Source organism: Anopheles maculipalpis, chromosome 3RL (genome assembly GCF_943734695.1).
Source record: "Anopheles maculipalpis chromosome 3RL, idAnoMacuDA_375_x, whole genome shotgun sequence".
NCBI lineage: Eukaryota > Metazoa > Arthropoda > Insecta > Diptera > Culicidae > Anopheles > Anopheles maculipalpis.
In genome coordinates, this window is record NC_064872.1 from 10,723,846 (window position 1) to 10,746,636 (window position 22,791).

At 40.4% G+C, this 22,791-nt stretch overlaps 2 protein-coding genes across 2 annotated transcripts in view; both read left to right on the top strand.

Annotated features, from left to right (window-relative positions):
- The window catches only part of LOC126565837 (histone acetyltransferase KAT7), a 56,478-nt gene extending 42,759 nt beyond the window's left edge, over positions 1 to 13,719 (top strand). Inside the window, exons 6-8 of the mRNA XM_050223047.1 lie at positions 7,198 to 7,355; positions 8,000 to 8,095; positions 13,461 to 13,719. Coding sequence (XP_050079004.1) covers positions 7,198 to 7,355; positions 8,000 to 8,095; positions 13,461 to 13,580 — 374 coding nt within the window. The 3' untranslated portion in view covers positions 13,581 to 13,719. The remainder of the gene's footprint in view (positions 1 to 7,197; positions 7,356 to 7,999; positions 8,096 to 13,460) is intronic.
- LOC126564988 (glutaminyl-peptide cyclotransferase-like) overlaps positions 1 to 22,791 on the top strand; it is a 194,660-nt gene that overhangs the window by 49,465 nt on the left and 122,404 nt on the right. The window lies entirely within an intron of this gene.

The window sequence follows — 22,791 nt, forward strand, 5'->3', positions numbered from 1 at the left end:
GGGCGACAAAGGATAATATTTTTGGTAAATGCCGGAAAAAAAATTTAACACAAAATAAACCCTGCATAAAACTAAAATCGGCTCAGTGCATCCAGGGAAATTTCGGGGAAATAGTTGATTGCAGATCAAAACAACGCTGTGGCAAATTTTCTTTAAAGGAGCCGTCTTGCGTGTATGCTTCAAGTGAAGCTTCTGCCATTTTTTTGCTCCACAGCTTGCAAACAGGATGGAAACTGCTTTGGGGGAAAAAATGTTTCATTCATTTTCAATCGCTGCAGTTCATTATGTTTACAGTAAATCGTGTTGAACATTATTAAGAGAATAATAAGGAAAAAATCGTCCTCCTTTAGACCGACAGTTGATCGACTTTAAGGACGATTTTTCTACTAATAGGGATGGATACTCATGATTCTTTTTTGTGAACGAAACATTCGCAAATAATGTGATAAAAATCTGTAGCCAAGTAGCTGAAATAGATAAAAGCATGTAGAAAGTTTGATATTCTGCAAAAGAAAGCATGAAAATCTAACACATGAAGCAATTTATGATTAATTTAATCGAAATAAAACTTGTCAAAAATCGGCTAAAAACGTTCATTTTAATATTTTTTTTTAATGTTACTTTCAGACTTGTTAGTTTTGCAATGACATCATTGCTTTTGACTTTGACTGGTTTGACGCTTGTTATGAGGGGTGGTACCTCTATTACTTCTCACCATTGCCAGCACACAACTTCAGTAGCTCTTTGTGGGCTCATCCTTTTTTCTCTGTATATCGATTTTATTATGCATAATAATGTATGATAATATAAAATAATTAATATTTTGGCTGCCTTGAGAAAGTTATGTAAATTTATGAAATTGTTCGATGATCGTTTCGATCGTCGAATCGTCAAGGGGCTAAATTTTGTTTCCTGCTATTGAGTATATTTTTTTTTTCATTTAAATTTTAAAATAAATTACCTAAAATAATTAGCAATTGGTTTACTGCTACGTGGTTCTAAAATCACAAATAAAAATCGATAAAGTTACAAACGGAATACAAATGATAAACTTGACAATTATACATGACATTGCTTTCTTGCGAGATCCAGATCAACACATTAACTGCAACATTGTATTCCTTCTCTATCGTTCGATCGAATGTCGCCATCGTGTTGGGAATTTTACGACTGGTCAATGCCGAACCCACCGGGTCATCGAAATAATCAGTCCGGTTCGGTGCAAATCATGATGATGATGTTGATGATGGTTGCTGAACATAATTTGTTATATTCAAATTTTCCCTGCACGGTGGCCGCTGGGGGGATGCATAATAATGACATGGAGCTAACAATACTACAAACAGAAAGACTACACGTTGAAAGCGTTGATGTGGATGTAAATTGTATTCATAAATTCGTGCGAGTGTGTCTATTTCCCAGACCAAGAGCTAAGAAATGAACAGGTGGAGTAGATCGGAGGAGAGGCAGGATCAGGAAGCGAAGAAGAGACGCAATAAGACAGCAAAGATTAACGTGGTCCGGTAGCGTGGTGCATGTGAATCATTTTTGGGACGTTTCCTTCAGTCTAACCATAGCCTCAAGGGTTGGCGGGCCATGGGAACCTTTGAGTGGAGGTCAGTAGTGGTAGAATGCTCAACGTTTCTTGGGGATCGCGTTTTGATTCCCTTGGGAGCTGTTTGCGTAGTTGTGGGTGAGCGCTGCTAGGTTATCTGCGTTCGCCAAAGGTTCTCGTGTGACGCCGGGTTTATGGGATTTACAGCTGACCTTTCGGAAAACCACCACCACCACCACCATCAACATCGTCTCCGGCGGATGACAATGCGCCCCCGAAGGTCCCGAAGGCTGAAATAAAATGAATTGCTTGCGCAGAAGAATGGCCAACGCGTTGGCCAAAGTGGATATTAGAATGATAAAGCGAGAGGGATAGCGATACGGCTGATGATGAAGACACTGACGCTATACGTTGAGTCAGGCAGTCATAATTGGAACCCACAAGCGTGTTTTCTTTTAACCTGCTCCCACCTGAGGCAAAGCTAGTTTCCCAGGAGAAATGTGATACACATAACCGTAAGTGGTTGCACGGTTATGCAAATGTAATGTGGCAGGGCAACGCAAGTGCCAGGTTGCCAGAGGACACGCTGCAAGACGTGTGGCTGAAGACGAGGTTGATTGAAATCGCACTAATTGATTACTCAATTACGGCCGGGTGATCCCCGGTATCCCCCATGAACGGGTGGTATAAATAGGGATAAAAAAAACGTTCTCGTATGGCCGGCTATTTTTTATCCGGCCTCACATGCACAGGGAATGAAGCTTAAAGAAACTTTAAAACTGTAATTTAATTATCTCCTTTCAACTAATTTCACCACGAGCATAAAAAAAACCCCTGCACATCACAAGCATTTTCACGAGCAATGCGTGAATATGAAACAAAAGAAAAAAGTAAGCAACAGCACCCCAAAAGAAAGCTGGAATTGGACGGTAGAATGCAACGTTTCGGTCTCTTATCCGGAAGTTGAAAAAAAATGAGAAGAAACGGCTCATCAAGAAGCGACTGCAACAAAAAAATAATGCAACAGAAATTCGTTGACGTTAACACACAATGATAGATTGCCGGTTTTTAAAGCATTTTTATTTTTAAACACGAGACTCGCCGTTGCAACAATGTTGCAGAATCATCTGGCGAGTCCTGGTCAACGAAGAAAAATTAACAAACGAGTTTCAATGTGTTTTCCTTTCCTTGCGAATGAGAACATACTTGTAGTGCGGGCTCGCGTGTGTTTGCCCTTAAACATTGTGTTCGATGGTTGATTTTTGTTGTTGTTTCGGATGGAGTATCGCCGTGCACGACGGCCGTAATCGAACAGCTGGTAATCAGGAACGACTCTTAATGATGATATCTTAGGGTGATTATACAGTCGGTAATCGGAGAAGATGCATGATTTAAAAATTAAAAAAAAAAATAATGCAGACCTGCATGTGGAGCGTTCTCTCGTTGCACGATGAATGTGTTGCATGGTGTAGGATGATGTTGGAAACGTACAAATGTTGCTTGTACGGTGCTGTCGTGGCAGTGGTGTCAAAGCAATTTATAGCTTGTGATTTAAGACGTGATAATAGATTTGATTTTTTTTTTTTGGAAAATTTGGTCTATTTGCTTTGAGTCCTTTCGAGCGTTTTAAACGGCTCACAAGGGCTAAACACTAGATGATCCAGTGTTTAAATTTGAATTATCAAATCTTCCATTATTTCTATTTTTCTTGCTCTTGTATGATTAGTGTATGTAAATGTTTGTTTAATAATTTCCTGCAAACAATGGTAATAAAATATTTTGTTACTCTTTACTGCGTCTACGTAACAATGAGAATTATTATGACTCATACCAATTTGTATGTATAAGGTGTGAGTTTGAAGACAGAAATGCTGAAAGCTCTCTACACATCCAGCCAAGCAATGGTTTAATGGTATGGTTTAATGGAGTTCTAAAATTTAAATCTAGCAGATTTTGTGCAAAATTATTGGGAAGCATATTAGTGGACAAAAATGCAATGAATATCCAAAACAACTTGCCAAGTATTATACACAATTATCAAAGTTATTTCATTTTTTTACCATGACTAATTTTTATCCTTTTTTTAATTTTTATTTTGTAAAAAATAAAGAAAATAGATGTATTATTCAATCCATTTTGTCAAAATGAATATCTGAGTAGTGAACTTCTTCGGAAAAAAGATAATTTGTTTAAATAAAAGTAGCTTAAAATAATGTAAGATGGTAAGCCCGGCTACGGTAATTTATTGTCAACGTTTTTGAGTAGTTCTCGATCATTCTGACTCAAAGCACAGATATAATTAACCAAGGATGGTTTCCGCTACTCAAAGATGAAACCATTGAATGAAACCTCAAAATGAAACCCGATCGTTTAATTTCAAAATAATGTTAAAATTCTTCGACATTAAAAAACATATTGAAATGTCGCGATCCATTGATTATTTATTACACAGATATCAAATTAAAACCAATCGAAGTTCAAGATACGCACCGGAAAATCTTCTATACACGGGTGTAAGAATATTGCATTAAATGCGAAAAATTAACCGATCCTACGTTGTATCATCCTAGCGTTTCCAATATGGACGGATGCTCCCCGCCCACGGTAGGTAATTGACACTGGCAAGCGAAAACGAGCAAGTGCTTGTGCGCTAGAGCAGGATAGAATATGCGGGCGGGATGAAAAGCGGTTGGGAAAAAGGGGGCCACAGACAGTCTCGAAACCCGAACCTACGTCAACAGTGCGCAACTTTGGTGTGGCGCCCTAGTACGTCGCTTGTCTGCGCCGTTTTCCCATCCCAACCCCCCCTGGGTTTCCCAGTTCTCTTTCTCCACTTGTCGCCGCTCACTGTAAGAGCCTGCGTTGTCGCTTTCGCCGTCAGTCGATGGGTTATAGGTTTTCCCAAACCTCACTTTCCATTTTCGCTTTCCCAGTTCGGGTTTCCGGTACGCTAACGTACCGGTGAGTAGAGAGCTTTTCCTTCTTTTTTTTTGCCCTGTACGTTTGTGTGTGGGTGTGGAAACGTGGTGGACGTACTCTACCCACCTTTGGGGCTGGCTAACTCGCACGCGTGAGAGTTACGCTTAGTTCACAGGCTGCAATGGTGTTTGTAGACAATTTCTGGACAGTGTATGTGTGCTGGAAACTTTATGCTGGGGAACCAATATCCAACGTTCGGTTTGGAAGTGCGTCAGTAGATGTAGCGTTTATGTGTGTGCTGGGTGGAAGAAGCCCGTGGGGTGATTTATACGAGCGGTTCGGTAAACCAGGAACTACGCGATTATGTCCCCTGTACAGCGCTACAGATCGGTATTGGTGTATACGCACACCGTGCAAGGCAATGACCCTCAGCTCCATTTCGGGGCATCGTCTGGCAAACTCCTGTGTCTCATCCTCAACATTCTTTCTGTAAACCATTCTCTTATCAAACAGGCATTACGATTACTGCTTGTGCACTATGTCTGGAAGATTGTGTGGCAATATTAGTGCAATCGGCCAGCACGAGAAAACGGGGAAGTTGAAATGGAACCATACAAATGAGAAAGCATGCGGAAATATGTTGCGATCCACGTCGGTACAAGTACATAAGAGCGAACCATTGCACTGCATTTGTTTCGCCGGTGTGAGGTAGGTTCATATGTTTCCTGTTTTCCTGATGGCCCAGCGTCGAACTCGCTCCGGAAGTTCTCCGAACGGGGCCGAAGGAAATAATGAACTTTCACCTCCTATGTGCTGCATTTCTGTTCGATGCATCGATGGGAGATGTTAAGGGAGTTTGGTTGCAAAATTTAGGATGTTGTTTGATGCTGATATTTCGCAATCTCTCTCGCTCTCTTGCCTCGGTTCAAAGTTCAGTAAACGGCTTTTTCCTTACGCTAAAACATTCGTAAAAATATCACTCAACCAAAATCGAACCTTATGCTTACTGGGAGAGATCCTGTTCCTCAATTCTTTAAAGCTTGTCACTCCAAAAAGAGAGCAGAAATGCACGGGACGAGAGATTAAGCTCCTACATTATCATTTGCCATTTTTGGAGGACATTTTCAGCAAAGTTGGAGAACGTCATCGCAATCTCGCGTTGGGATGATTTGTACATATACGCATACGCGGCCGACGATTGAATGTGAAAGAAAATCCGGCACCGGCACAAAAGTCAATAGCCGCTGTTCGGGGTTTTGCCGATGTGTGTGTTTGTGTACATTAAATGACTTTAGTACAAAATGATATAATAAATTTTCTTACACACAAACACAAAACATCGGAACTATTGAACAAGGAAGCGTATGCATTAGATGCTTAGCACTTCCGTTCTGTACTGTTGCCGAGAGCTTTTGCTTTATTGGTTCCGTTGTTCGGTGGAGATCAACTCAAAAGCTCACTTGTGAAAATGTGAGTGTATGGTTGGGTACTGCTCGAAAGGATGAAGACAATTGCGCCGTAAAATCTTATGTCGAAGGGCTATCATCAATGTTGAAAATGTAAGTTTTTGTGATGATGCTTGTAACACTCGTCGAAGACTTGTGTATATTTGTAATTTTAAAATAATTTTGACAGCATCCGATCTCACAAAGCCCACATTCATCATCAGTGAAGGCGTTTGAGGCTGTACTAAAATTTCCTAACAGTCCACGAGGTGGGATTGACCGTCTAACTACGAGTAAAACCCAGTTAAGTAAGTCGGAAATCTTATGCAAAGAGTGTCTAAAAAGAAGAATAAGTCGACAGAATAATCAGATCTACCTCACAAAAAAACTTGAAATGCTGATTGAGCAATTGTTAGATCATGTTAGGGGTCAATCAAACATTCATAGTTTAGATACCTTTCCATACCGAAATCCAAAGTTCAAAGCTCGAAGCCTGCACAATCAAAATCTCATCTCAAATCTCCCGTTTTTCTGGTACAAGAAATCAAACGGCGATGTCTACTACGCCTAATATTTGTCAAGCTCACGCAAGGATTTCGGGACGATGCTCCAAACGCCTCTTCTGGTCATTGATCTTTGAAAAGTTGCCAGCTGTTGCCCCAGCAATTGGCAAAAAACCCCTTCAACGGACCAGTTCATTGGACGAATTAGGTACAAAACACAAGAGCGAATATATAAACAATCCGATCCTCGTGTTTGCAATTTGACCATTTCGTTATCTTAACATCACCTGCTGGGTTGGTTCCCGCTAAATCATTGCTCGTTTGCTGTTTACGTGTATCATCTTTAGGTTTGTAATAGAGTTTCGCAACTAAGCTACTGTCCAAGGAGCACAAGGAGCTTACGCGATATCGTTTGAGAGAAGAAATTGGGATAATGTGCAATAATTTGTTAAGTACCGCAAATTTTTTGATGCAAAATTGAGATCAAATTTGGGACAAACATTGTTAAAGTTAAAAAAACTATTCCTCCTCAAAATCTCCATGCTTTCTTCTTCATTTTCGAGGCCACAACTTCGAGTGGATTCGCTTGCCATTTCTGACTTACCTTGTCTAAGCTTACCCGTAGTAGAACAGTGAGTCCTACGCACTGGAAGCAAATTCGACAACCGGTTCTGCCCACCTGTTGTGTGCAATAACCTCTCATAATCGAAACCTCAATAATACTTGTAAATACTACTTTATTTTAATATTTTATTCTATTTTCTTTCTTTTACAGGTTACCTCTTAACACGAGTGGAAGGCAAAATAGGCTCTCCCGAAAAACCGCTTTCCGATTTGGGTTTAATATCCTATCGTTCCTACTGGAAAGATGTGTTGCTAGCCTATCTCTGTTCCCGACCTGGAACCACTCTCAGCATAAAGGATATTTCACAGGTAAATATTGTGCTATTAATTTAAAAGATGCAGACATATTATCTTCCTTTCTCTGGCCCATTTTCGTAAAATAATAAATACAAAATTAGTTGTGTTGCTTCTTTAAATTGCAATTTGCATAATGCTTGTAGTTTATTGCATCGAAGTGTTTGCTGTTATCCATCACTCAAACCTGTCAAAAGAATCACAAGGATGCATCGATGCAATTATCAAGACAGCTGCTTCTAGACGAAGTGTTGTGTGTGATGAAATATTTATTTTTATTTTTTTGTTTTATTACTGTCACGCCGTGAATTAATGTGTTTGCAGGTACGATAAACACTGTTTCACACCTTAAATTTGATTGCCATCACTTTATGAAGCTGATTAACAAATTAAATAACCATTAGTTCAGCGATGATGAATGTTCAAAATTCCATCGGAAATCATATAAACATTTCGTTTCGTGCCATCATCCCGTCGCATCGTGCTGCACCTGCCTATGTGGAGCAAAATGATCAGCAAGATAAAGGACGATCTTTTTTCAAAAATTAATTTAATGGAATCCAATATGTCAGCCGCATCTTTTTTTAAATTTATGTTTAATTTTCTTTATAAAATTTCCCTGCAAGCATCTCACATTTTACGGACCTCTGTCTTTCCAGGAAATGGCGATCAATTCCTATGATATCGTCAGTACACTGCAGGCTCTTGGCATGATGAAGTACTGGAAAGGCAAGCACATCATACTCAAAAAACAGGTGAGTTTGGTCAATGCGACTGTTTGGGATAAAAGCCGACAATCGGTTAACTTTGCAATGATCTTGCTCGTGTTTTTGAGTTTTTAATCGTATTAGGTCTGTATCGTATTTTTACCCTTTTACATCCTTTTGCTTCCCAGATGATGATCGTATTGTCAAAAAAGTGTCATAGAAAAAACAAACGAAAAAAAGAAGTCTTATTATGGGGCGTCCAAATGAGCGATGATTGTAGCTCGAAATAAACCATAAGCTGAAGTTTATGTTATTTCATTTGTCTTAACTACCTCTTTGAGAGTCGTAAACCGAATGTTTCAGCATTAATAACAGATACAAATGATTCAGAATTAGAATTAGAAATGTTTGATACGATCCTATATAAAGTTTACTTTTTTTTGCACTCATCAATAACCCCCCCAAACTCAACTCGTCATTGGGACGGGTATTATTAGTGGTCATCATATTTTATTGTTATGGTTCTTAATTCTTGTGCGCACGGAAGGAGACCACAATAATGAGAACCCGTAATGTATTATCATTTATTGATGTGTGAACCAATAGGTGGGGAAACCAGGAAAACAAATGTAATAAGATTCTTATCATTTGGATTCTAGTATACGCAATTTCGTACAAGGTTTTGTTTTTGATGTGTAATCGTTTAAACTCTCTTTACTTTAGCAAGTTTTATTTGGATTAGACGATAAGAGCTGGCAACATGATTGTACCGCACAAAATGAAATTGGTTTTTATTTGTTCGTTCATAATTTGTGAGTTATTATGTTCGCAAATAAAAAATAGCACCTGACATCCTTAAGGTTTCTGCGCAGCGCAGATCTTACCACGTGCCCCTTTCTGTTGCTGCATAAACTTCAAAAATCCCTTCCGGGCTTAACGTGTGGAATGGGTCGCTCGATCGGATCGATTGTCCGCTCCCGTTTGTCTCCATATTTCGGCTGCCCGCTCAGCAAGCGCCGGCAGTCGATTTGCAATGGGTCCTAATTACAGTTATTGCGTGTTGTTTCCGATACCAGCGTTCCAAAAGGCCATCGGGCATCGATACACGTTCGTGATATGGTAAATCAGCTCTTTACGCGGTATGTGCCAAAATTGATTGAACACGACAGGCTGGTAATGGACCCAATACCGCTGGCAACATTGTTTGCAGAAGCGTTATTCGAACCGAAAGCCCTCACCTGGATTGTTGTTAATGAAGTATTCGGGATGCTAATGGCGTTAATTACCATTCTCCATTGATTGAAGATTTCTCTGTCTCGCTTTCTGAGAGTCTGTCGCAGCACCTTGCAAGGATGAATGACTGCCATGTACGAAGTTTGGCGAATGTTTCTAAATCACCTTAACGATTCGATACATTCGAAGGGTTGTAAACAATTTTCGTGAAACGATCCGTGATCCTAAATTATTTAGGAACCGCCAAACGAGCCTTCCGATTGCCATTTAACTGACACTAATGATATTCGCAGCTGGTAGTTGGTTTCCTTTGCGACTGGATTAGCATCACTATTCTAACGAACTGAACTTAAGACAAGCAAAAAATAGTCCCACAAATGATAAAACTGCTTCATCTCGCATACCATTAGAGGGCAGTCAAGTTGCATGGGAAGAAGATACTTATCAAGTGAGAAAAATAAACAATTCCAAATGCACTTGTATAAGCGCTCATCTGCACCTTTAGTTTTAAGCTGACCCTGAAGTTAACCTCCAACCGTCTTGATCGGTTTGCAACGTTCCTGTGTAGCAAGTAGCGGCAGAAGAGGGCGGCAAATTGAAATACAATTATAATACCAACGGGTGCAATATCAACAGTTCTTAAGCTCTGCACTCAAAGAACGGCCAACGTGTTGAAGGCTTTTCGTGACTTCTTTGGTGAGCGTTTTTATTTGGAAAAAAGTTATCAGCTCAGGATAACCGGCCAGGAATCCACAGGTGTAACAAACACGCAAGGTGGTCTAACAGTTAATCGGTACATCGGTCTGTGTATGGAAGGGATAGCTGGTCGGTTGGTAGCGGTTAGTTTGCTGTTTTGGTAAATTAAATTTGATTTTTTGAAGCTTCCCTTTCTAAAGTGATTCCACTGATGATGCACCTGTTGGGATTATTGCACGATTCATGACAAATTAAGGAGCAGCAAAAACTATTAAACGATCGCATTTTTAATTTATCTTCTTAGAATGCCTTATAAATGATTCAAAATATTGATGCGGTTTGAATTGAGTGCTAAATTTCCCAATCAAATCAATGAACATTGAAGCAGCTGCCAGAATTCAACAGCACCCGACAGAAAAGCTTTTAAAATAATTCTCCCTTAAATTCACTGCCAATTGGTAGGTGCCAGAGAGAGAGAGAGCACAGGTTCTATCTGAATACCATTTCAAAGGTAATCGGTTTCAAACAAAATTCTCGTGTGTTTCCTGTATCACCTGCTTCAATATCTCTTCGGGGATTTTTTGAAACGATTTGCCCAGCTAACAGAAAAAGCAATTGCAGTTTTCATTTTTCGTACCCTCTCGCTCGGTGTATGCTTCGCATTATTTGCAACACTATTCATAATCCTCAAGTATCGGTGAAATTTTCGCCTTCACAGCCGAGGAAAAGTATTAATAACCAAAAAAAAGTGAGTCGTTTTAAATGTAAATGAGTAATAACTTAATTTTCAAAGATATGCTTATCGCCAAACGGGGGTTTTGATCAATTTGTCTTTAAACTTGCCTTGAGATGTTCGTCCCTTCCCAATCACAAATGACTTGTTATGGAGATTAACTACGACTTTTTAAATTTAAATGTTTCCCCTGATTTGCGATATCAGCACCGAAAACTCCATTCTTCCTCCGTGCCACGAATGTACCGTACGGATTCATTAGGTAAATTGGTCAAGCTACAGCTACCAAAATGCCGGGTAGCATCGGTTTTGCTAATTTCTGCCACCGGTGATCGGTATCGGTTGACCATCTTTTAGTTTACAAATTGTAGGAACAATCGATGCGCTTGGCCGATCCGTGTTAGATATCGTCAGCTACTTTGCGCAGCAAACGGCTTACTACTACGGCTAACGGTACCTGATTGGTACGCTTCAACAAATTTGACAGTTTGATGAAACGATCCTCTCTGCGAGCAATCAGCTGGTCAGTCGCTGTCACGCAAGTACCCGGCCTGCCTTTGCACAGGTATATTAGTGAAGTAGCAACAGTCGCAGCAGCAGCAGCAGTAGCAGCAACTGAGTCCGTACTACACCGCTACTGTTTCTGCGCGTTCTGGCTGTCAATAAGCAAAATAGCCTCACGATCACGATCACTAGAGCAGATCCGACTGAGGCCCCCGAAGCACTTGGAAAGTTAGCTAAAATGCGAATGCCCTGCTCACACAGATCCCACCTCAGACAATCGGTTCAGGCAATTCAGGCAGCAGATGACCTCGTTGGTTTATCTTCCTTCCCCCGTTTCCCATCTGTACGCCCCGGGAGCAAGTTTGGCCCAAACGCCGTTTTGCCGTCTCTTTCCCGTGCTGGGAAAAGCTTGTGAAATGATGTGCGCCCGGAACTTTTGGCCGTATCTCGCTAATTAGCGTGTAATTGCTCTTTTGATGGACGTTTCCGGGATTTCGCCTGTTTTGCGAAAAATGCGAAAACTTTGCGAAACGGGCAATGACTAACCGATTTAGTTGGCTGAAGCTGGCCGGCGGATAGGAGCTAACAAACTTCGGTGCTCTCCAAGGCACCAACAAGTCTTAACAAGTCGGCGAAACAAGTGTGCGCTTCGGAGGAAGGGTCCATCTTTAGATGGTAATGATGAATGCACGGTGTACTCACACTTGGATGGAAAGTGGTTGAAACGTAATAGGGCTAGGAAGGGCGTATGATAGGTCAGTTATTTATTTATTTTGTTTTGCAAAATTAAGATTGTATTCCTAAGACTTTGCAACAGTATGTTTAACAATAAGAATCGATGGGAATGCTACTACAAAACATCTATTTGATAACTTATATTTTGGGTAGATAATGGATTTCAAATTCATGTCTCTCTTTATTCTTGACTAATTTAATTAGTAAACGACCTTGCTAGCTGGGTCACGCTCGCTATCGAATGGGTTATTAGACTTTTTGATATCACGTAGTTGGATAATCAAGTTCTCACACTATGGGGGAACGATTTGAACGATGGGATTTGATCCCCAGTTCGGCTGTGTGAAGTCCTGCGCCGCAGTCGCATGTACCATCGGACCACTCCTGAAAATTTATGTGCACACGACTGTATTATGAATTTAGCTCATGCTAAGCTTTAAACAATCTAAAACTTGAGTGAAAATAATAAGGAGGAATTTTTGATGTCTTGAATTTCTGATTGAATTCAATTTCAAAACACTTAATTTTGGAACAAGTATCAGCAGTCCCAGGGTAAACCGTAAACCATACTCACCAGCGTCGATATTAATGTTGTGATAAATGTTTCACTTACAAAAACCAATTTAAACACCAAATTACGTGCTTTGCCGACAAAATACTGCACACAACAGAAGGCACTCGTATTCAGCTAACGAGATACGTTTGATCTCTGATATTATTAATCACAAACACTTTGAGGAGTAAATGGCTTGATGATCAATACTGTAATCATTCCAGTTTTTGCCTTCAACAATAACCTTCGTGTATGTGACGTTGTTGATTTGCAAGAGGATCGATTACCGCGCAGCTCGCCAAAGAAAATTAAGCCATTTGCACCAAGCAGAAGCGCATATCATCCTCTGTTTGTGGGATCAATGATTGATACAGTTTCATGTTCCTTTTTTGTTTTATCGGAACGTGTAGTTAAGATTAACTTTTAATGTTGTTCAAAATTGTTTAAAAGCTTTCGACTGAGTCGACGACCGGCACAATTAAGCGTGAAAGGGAGGCCCCAAAATGAACGTACAAACACAAAACACCAAAAAAAAAAAAAAAAAAAAAAGAATGAAATGTCCGTAATCTTCTCATCCTTATCAGTTTCTGCTCGAGCAAGTAATGATAGGCCTGTCGGTTTCACCGCGTCCTAATGGGATTCTCTTTAATTAGCTTAAGTTGTTTTATTTAATATATCTTTTAACGCAGCAAGCAATTGTACATCGCAGTGCAATTTTGTGCACGCGAAAATGTCTGTTAATGGCACGTGAAGCGAGTATAGGCTACATCGCGTTTCGTGTTAATCGGCTTTGCTTTTGGAAGTGCTTGAATGTGCATTCGTGAAGCAGTTAGCAATTCTTCATCAGTATCGTAATACCATCAAGTCTTTCAAAGACATTGCAAATAATATTAAACAGTATGCTCCACCGCTTCCGTGTGTACTACTAAATTGGGTTTTTTTTGGGTTGTGTTTTGCAGGATGTTCTGGAGGAGTACGAGGAACGTGTCAAGCGTCGGGGTAACATGCCGAAGATTGATCAATCTTGCCTAAAGTGGACACCGTTTGTCGCGCCTACACCATCGACGCCATCATCCTAGCGCCAGCCACACATGAACAACGTTCACACTTATTACAACAACACCGGCCATTCAACATTAGGGGCGAACAATTGTACAAGTAAAAATAATGTTCGAGGCGTCTTTTAATCTCACGGCAACGCTGGGAAAGTTCCTGCTATGGGACGCCCTACAAAAATCGAAACTCTATTTTAATCACCTGAATGCACTTTTTCGATGACATGACGTGAGCAACGTTTTAGCATGCAGCGCATTTAATACGTAACCTAATGGGAAGTATCTCATCAAGTAATTGTAAGATTTGCACAACTCCGCTCAGTGTACAGAACGTTTACCTGTAGTTGTGTGTTTAAAGTATGTTCAACTAAGTATTTAATAGCTATAGGGTCTCTAAAGGGCTGAGATAGAAAATTGAAAATTTTTAACTGAATTCTGTCAAAAATTTTGAGATGCTAAATATTTTACAAAAAATCTTAAATGAGCACGATTTGACATACAAAGTGTACAGGTATAATTTATGAAAATTTTCTTTTTTACATTTATTATTTACCGCAATCATTATGAATAATATTTGTCATTTATTACAATAAAAAATTTCGAACGAGAAACATATGTAATGCATGCGTGCAAGGGAGGTTATTTTCGTTTGCTAGTTTATGTGGAGAACTAAGAGCATTTTAACCGCCGAAAGATTCGAAAAATTTATTGAAACTTATTGAAAATTGAAGATAACTTAGACCCATGCATAGGTAAGTGAAAGCTAATGAATGATGTATTAGGTGAATGGACTATATTTGAGAAATAAGTGTTTTGTGAGTATAGACAGTACACATTTTAAAACATTTATATGTATTCATGCACGTACGTGAACGATCGTGCGTATAGAACAGACAATTTGTTTGTGTATCTCTTCCTTCTCCTTGTAATAAATGCAGCATCAATAAAAATGTATAAATTAAATATCTATGTATTCCTTTTATTCCAAAAAAGCCTATACATTTGCAGTGTCTTCAACCGCAGGTCTGGTGCATTCCTTGAAACTTTCTTATATTCTAAAAGCTTTTTTTCATCTAGGGGTCCACTTCAAAGGAACCACAATTATCAAAAAAAATTTGAAGGAATCTCATTGCTCCAGAAACTTCTTATCGAATGTATATCGTATCTCTGTCTTCTCGTTCGAATCGAATATATAATGTTTAATCTTGTAGGACAAGAACACCTAATTTTACCTCACAAGAATCGTCGTAGTAGAATGGATTTTCCAGAAAAGAAAACTATCACCTTGCTCCACTGATCAAAATAATAGTTTTTTACAGCTCTTGTACATCTGTCTTTGAAAAATTCTTTTTGGAGGGCTAAAAAAAATCCTTTTCTTGCTCGATTTGTTTGCAAAGATACCTCGCCATCGAAAGTGGGTCATTTATCTAGGGAGCTTTCGTTTCATGGGCAACATCGAATAGTCCCATCCAGAGTTATCCACATCTCTTCATGTATGGAACGGTCACTGCCGTCTTGTTAATATGCAACCCAGGACTCATCGAATTACATTTTTTAATTGTGAAAAACGTTTAAAAAAATTAATGTTACTTATAAAAGTTTGAACTCAAGCGAATTTTTCCTTTTGTGGAACATTGGCGCCTATGATGGTAGTCTGATGAAGTATGAATCATTGCTTGAGGAAAAATTTCGCTTATTTCCGGATGCGTCACTGTGTTGGGAATTTCCGTTGCATGCTTCCAAACTGGTTCTCAGTATCGTCCATCATTGCCGTCTTCATGTCGTCTAAGCCCACCAATCATTGCTGCCAGACTCTCTTTGTGGTTCACCTTTTATTTGCATCTTTACCTCCAAGGCAGATCTTTTGCTGGGCCGTGCGATAGTATCAACGCGTGCATTCCTAGAATTCTGATGAAACGATAAGTTCATGAATTGTCGATTTTGGATATGTTTTTGGAAACGTTCCAATTAATTTGTTATACATACAGATGGAATTCAAAACGTATTTTTAAGTTTCAAGATATGACACTTAGAAAGGGTTTCTTAAAGTCCTGCTGAAAATTAACCTCAACTTTCATAAGTTAGCAATAGGCTTCTAGTGTAATTTCATTATAAGAATCCTTGAGATATGAGAAAAATAAATAAGTTTACACAATAATTGCATTTTTCGACTAAATTTTCAATACATCAATAGCAAACAAACCGTTCCAAAAGGTAATGTTTTATTTAATTTTATTTGTGTTCCCCATAAGCTTTTGTGTTCATTGAAACACCGTTCCAAAATTACCATCATTAAGCACGATCGAGCTACAAGTGAATGATGTTAAACTGGAGCAAAACTGTCTTCATAGCAGCGATGTGAGGAATTCGAAAATTAATGAGTTTAGGCTGGCAGCCAAAGTGTGTGCAGCTCAATTTATTCGCTCACAGGTAAAACGTTCAGTTAATTGAAATGACCGATAAGTAAAGCGTCTCATCATGAAAGGTTGGAGCTTAATAATAACAACAAAATGTAACACCATAAAGCGAAAACATGATATGTGCGCACACACACTCATTCGTAAACCTGCCCTATGGGTTCGGATTGTTTCCGAGCGTCCTTTGGGCAGCGTCCAAATGGCTTATAAGTTAATTCCTTCCTTCCCGGTGTGCACAAGCTAACGCTAGCGGGTTGCTGCAGGTTCGCTTAATGATAGGTTGCGCGAAGCTGCTGATCGTGACAATGTCCTCCGAACGATGGATCTTTTATGGGTGTCAGTGGTTGCGATCACTTCTTGTATGTAGGTCGCGGCTTCTTCTCCGATGAGGGAAGAATGTTCCCTCGATGAGGGAACGGATGATGATGCGTATGATGTAAAATTGTGGTGAATTATCATATTATCGGATGTTACCTGGATAATGCCAGGTGATGGGCTCGTGCGCTGGGGAATGTACACCAGGACAGGATCACAAGGACCGTATGTTCGGCGAACGTCATATTGGCTGGTGTTCGTGAAGCTGTGTTTGGTAATTTCAGCAGCCTGAGTGTGAGGATGTATTTTTGAAAAGCGGTCTTAGGAGTTTTCATTTGTAGGACATTTTAGCCATTAACGTAGAGTACTTCATTGATGAACTTCAGAAAATTTAATCTCAACTAATAATGAGATATAGAAATTACTTCATTAAGAGTTGAAAGGAACAAAAATTCTTTTTTTGTCTCCTTGACTTTTGACTGCAATCCGTATGGAAGAAGTCTAGATATACATGCTTGGCTGTGAAAGATTCTTTGAAGAACAATCTTCCGTTGGGCTTACCCATTGTTAGCAGCTGAGTACATTGTGCAACATTTTCTTGAAACATTTTATCAACACCAGTGTGTCTAAAATAAATGGCAAAACAACTAGTTCTTGGACCAAGCGTTAAATGTTTATAGTTTAAATACGGACACACGGGAGACACATACTATAGAAACTCTACTCTCTCCATTGAATGATCTTCAATATGTCTTCATCTGATCATTTTAGTATTTTCGGCTACATCATGACATTACTATTGATTATTAGTAATTAAAGCCATGAACATTAAAGCTTCGAACAACAACCGCAAACATTTGTTGGGTGGCAGTAATGCGATTACAAAATGGTGACAAATTCTCCCACAATGCGCCATTGTGTCCCTGATCTACCGGAAGTAATATTCTTTACCACATTGTTATTCCCTTGTTTGCTGTTGCGCTTCATTCTGCTCTACAGGACAACCATATTAAATGGTCCGAAAGCGTACTGGAAACGCCAGGTCATGTCAAAGACAGCCTGTTATCCCGTCCAACAAGCCATGCTCACGTGTACAGCGAAAGAACTGGAAATTCGCGTGTCTAGGCGCCACTTTAGTTTGTCCTTTACGTAATCTCGTTCTTGCTCGTTGCGTCGAGCATGTCGATACCGTTGGCCACACGTTTGCTACGGCGGCGGCTCCTGTTCTTCCACGTGGGCGGACGACGACGTACGTACGAAAATTAAGCGATAGACCCGACGACATGTCGCTGGATCTGGAAAGTGCAACAGCACCACCAGAGAAGCACCGAACGCGGTCAGTCTCACGTTGCAGCAGCGTGATCTCAGGTCTCACGAATGATTCACTCTGGAAAATAAAAGAAAAAAAGCACACACACACACACTAGCACACAAGCAAATGATGCACTACCGTCGCTCGTTGGAGTCCCACACTCTACGCAGTGCGAAGCGCCACCCCGAAGCCTGATGTTTGCTTGCGTAGCTCGGTTTTTGTTGCATTGCGTAGGGCTTTACTTAATCTTGACGGAAGGAGTTTCCCGTCGTTAAACGATGAAATGGCAGCGTTGGGCAACGTTCTCACGGCGCAACGATGCTGTGGGATGATTTCGATCTGCTTCCGACCAGGGTGAAGCCTTGCACGGTGATGAATTCGATGGGAATTGAGTTCGAGCTAGAGCTGGCTGGGTACGAGTGGAAGATCATTTTCGCGCAACCGGTTGCGTTTGATATCGAAACCGCAAGGAACATGAACTGCTTGAGATAAAGAAATTGTGCAAAAAAAAAAAAAAACTGGTATCAAATGGTTGCCACACCATGCTGAGAAAAATATGAAGGAAAAATACTAGGGAAACGAAAATAGGCTAAAATAAAAAAAATCTATAATGTATAGATCGTTCGGATGAGGTGTGCTACAATAAATATATAAATAAATATAAAGTCTATTATTCGATATTGATTCAAGTTTTGGGCCGCCTATACATCATACAACTATACAAAAGGCAGACTATTCCGCTATGGGTAAATCCAGTTAAAGAAACCAGAGATGGTAGGCAGGAATCTATAGGTTTAACAGTCATTGTACATAAGAAATTCTACAAATACTACACGTGTCGTGTCCTTAAGATTGATTTTGTAAAGATTCATAGTTTAGAATATTGTCGGGCACGAGCGAATATTGACGGAACTGCTTCGAATTAATGCTGAAATTTTGTTCTCTTGGTAGTGCTGAAACTGAACGCTACTACTCTTTACTTTCTACGTCTTATCTTTACAATAAGATCCATTTCTAGTTACAACTTATTTTCTGATCTAATTCGTTGGTGAACAGAATATTCGTTCTTACTTAAATAGCAGTATGATGCTTTTATGTTTTCTAATACAATTCTTGTTCTGTTGGAAACTTTATTTATTTTTTATTTATTGTTTATATTTTATAAATCAGGCACAGAATAAGGAGGAAATGCCTTATCATTATGTTCATATGATTTAGTCATCACAAGCGGTGTTGACAATACGGCATTGTACTGTCATAATTTAGTGTTTATTAATAAAGAAAAATATATTTTATAAATTACATACTCCTTCCTTGAATACTGACTTAGTAACTGACGTTAAGGGACAGGTAAGGAAGAGGAAACACGTAAACGGGAAACGGGAATGATGACGGTACATGATAATACATAGAGCCAGGTAGGTACTCGGGTTTAGAGAGTTTCAAGACTGAATATGCCATCCACAGCGCGAAAGCCATGAGGATAAGAGGGAATTGTCACATTATGGCAACCCAAAAGGAACTTATGCTGAAACAACAAAAGCATATTCAAGGATCGATCGCACCCAACAACAATACAAGGCCTTCAAACCTAAAGCATAATAAAGCTGATAATAATAAGCATAAAGCTGATTACTAATCAAACCCACCATACGTTCCCGATAATACATTCCAATTGTTCGTTAAATGTATGTTTCGTATCTAGTCACATACCGAGATCCTTGATGGTGGTAATATCATTAATACCGATGGTACAACTTGTGCAGCTCTAAAGGAAAATGTTTATTTAACACCCAAACGATATAACGTCACATTTCTACGGATAGAGTCATAGCCAACTTTCAAAACATCCAGTGGAAATGGAATTGAAGAAATTTTGAAGAAGAGAAGATCCTCAGCCGTTATTCCAGCTATTCTGTAGCTAAGACAGAGTAGTAACTGATCTCCAAGCGTCATATGAAAACATGCAAAAATTTAGCTTTATTTTAGTGATGGTTGAGGCCACATCTTAATGTCCAACAGCCATTTTGTGAAGGAATGATGATGATTTAATAAAAGATATTCTTTGTGGAAGTTTTATCTTCATTGCCATTCAAAGTGAGTCTCCAAAAAAGTTACCCACCTCCACTTTTTCCTTGTATCTGTTCGCTGTATCGTCCAGCTGATTAGGAGACGTGTCCTAACGTACATTAGTAAAGTTCTTCCCGCAATCCGAAACAAACTGTTGCAGCACAAATCAAGCTGTTTAGCGGGTTGCAATTTGCCAGAAACTGACAGCGGCACACTTCCGTCTATGGTCCGTAATCGTAATTGCTGCAAAACACCTTTCGGTCCATGCGGACCCGGGTGGTCCGTACTGCCGGTCCGTCTATCCATACTGCAGCCATAAAACCCATCGCTCGAGCGTTGGTTTTCAAGTGCTCGAGCGTGGAAAAAAAAACAAACGCGTGGTTGAAGAGTGGAAGAAAAATGGATACATTTTCAAAGCAACCTGCCGCACGGCGAACCGGCTCGCACGATACCCCGGTCGGCTCGATATGGACTTTATTGATTAAATTCCACAAATATTACCATTTAGTTACTATTAAGCGGCTTACCGGCTTTAATCCCAACATCGTTACCATTAAATGAAACGAAACCGGCCGCCACAGCCCGGATTCCCGGCCTGCCCGGTGTATGCTGACCCCTGGCACTGTTGCTGATGCGTGCCTACAGGTTGTTGCTGCAAATTGAAAACTCTCGCTCTCCCGCTCCGTACCGGACTGGGGGAATCGAAATGAAACATAAAAATAACGTAACCATTCAATGATGTTCAGCAGAATAGCAAAATAACGCAAAGGAGAACGTTAAACTCCCGGAGTAACCGAAACCACACCTTTGCTGGTTGCTGGTGGTCTCTTTTTGAAATAATTTGTTTTTCCACCTCCTTTGCCATGCCGATATGCACCAGTTGCCAGCATGATTTTGGCCAATTTTTGGCCTTTTTTCACGTGTCACCCCGTGCCAATCTTGCAACGATGATCTCCCAAGCGACGCGTTGCAAGATGCAATCTGCTACACCGCTCGCTACGCACCGTACAGAAGAAGTGAATTTAAAATCAATTAAGAATCCGAAAACGAAACGATAGCGAGCCGGTCCGTCATCCTTGATGATGCGTTGATGCGAACGAGTGTTGGTCAACCGGCGTTACAAATGCTGCCTGCTTGTCTGACTGCTCGTTGCAACATTGTACGTGGGTCGAGCACGAAGCCTCGCTCGCTCTCGCTAGCAAATGAAGAAGTCCTGCCAATTGTTGGCAGACACCAGTGACGGGTGTCGTCGAAGGTTACAGGAAATTGTCTGCTGTTCCGGTGCAGTGGTCAGCCAGTAAGCTGATTCTGTGGACCTCAAGCCAAAAGCTCATCGCCTGCGTTTTTGAAAGAGTTTTTTGAAGAAAAGATACATCTGAATGTTTTCTTCTTTAGGCTTCTCGCTCGGAAACCAAGATGGCAAACGGGCGAAAATTAAGATTGCTCGGCTTGGGCTTTGAACCTTGGACGGCGGGATGACAGCAGGCGTCGAGGTGCAAAAACCGTGGGCAGGTACCACCACCAGCCGCGTGCGAGGGTTGTGAAGATGCGAAGTAACGAATGAAACATAAAAATAAACAATTAAGCACATCCATGGCCGCGCGCCATCGAGATAGGGCGCGAGGGCACAGTGAACGAGCGAAATAAAACGAACAACCGAGGGATAGCAGAAGCGATTGCAGAAGTGGTACAGAATTAACGTGAAATAAATTGCACCGATCAAATGAGCATAAAAATATTCCGAAACTCATCAAGAGTAACGCGTCCGCGATCGGCGAGTGATTGCGTACGGTTGTAAGAAAATGGTGTGTCGGAAAGGGGTGTCTTTTTTTTCGGTGCACCACAAGAGAACGGTGCGGCACGTGGCAGAAGTGCATTCACATTATGCCAAGGAGGTCCAATCCATCAGGTCGCGCAAATCTTGACACATGATACGAAATAAGAAAATTGACTAAATGATTGTTTTTTTGTTACTGAAAGAGGAAATAATTTAGCACCAACAGGGTACGGTTTGCGAGGCGTACACCCGACTGAAATGCGAGGCCAATAGAATTGGATTGAGGATCAATGCGACGAAGACAAAATATCTGCTTGCCGGAGGCTTTAACCGTAGATAGAGCAACGATCGTGACTTTGGACAACAACGTAAGCAGGGAAATCTGAAGGCACATTGCTTTCCGAAGGACTCCTCAAACTCCTGCGTTCCAGAAGACTCCAACAACACACGAAATGTACGATTTACCGCACCTTGAAACGTCCGGTAGTCCTCTACGGGTACGAGTCCTGGACCATGCTAACGGAGGACGCCAATTAACAACCGGCTAGATCATCAAATGGCTTACGAGTCGATCCTCACTACAGGGGAACGGTCCGTATGGGATTTGAGCCCCGGTGAACCTAACGTGTGAAGACCGGGGCTACGCCTTAACCGCAGGACCCTGTCGTAGCAAGGCAGATATTATTTTCGCAAATAGGTAAATAGGAATTTTGGATGCTAGAAGTTAGAGGAACCGTTTGAGTATTGAAGTGGATCTGAAGTCTTTAGGGCTTTAAGACATTTCTCAAAGACATTATACTATAACTCTGAACACTTGTTCCAATCAGTTTAAAACTGGTCAAATCAATACCACAGCATAAGTTAGGCATCGAAACCTTGTAGTAAATGGTTAAGCCATAAACAAAACATTCGGTCGGTAGAACCGGTGGGTGCGGTGGTTTATCGAAGACCGATTATGAAATTCTGTCCAGGACATCGCAGGACGCAGGGCTAACTATCTAATCCCCGATATGATTCAATCAAGGAAAGCCAAAAATTGCAATAAAGAACCACACGAAATTTTAGTGCCAAAGCCGAAGAAGAACAACACGAATCAATTGAGATACCTCTAATAGTAATGTTTATCTCCGGAGCAGATAAAACATGTTTTCATTATACAAGACATGTTTTTCATTATAATAACTTGAATGCCAAAACATGAGGTCGTTGTTTATTTATTTATTGATTTACAATTGATTGTGACGGTCCAGTGCCGTATTGTCAACACCGCTCGTGTTGAATGAATTTAACGATTTAAATTTTCTTATTGATAAGGCATTTCCTCCTTATTCTTTGCCTTATCCC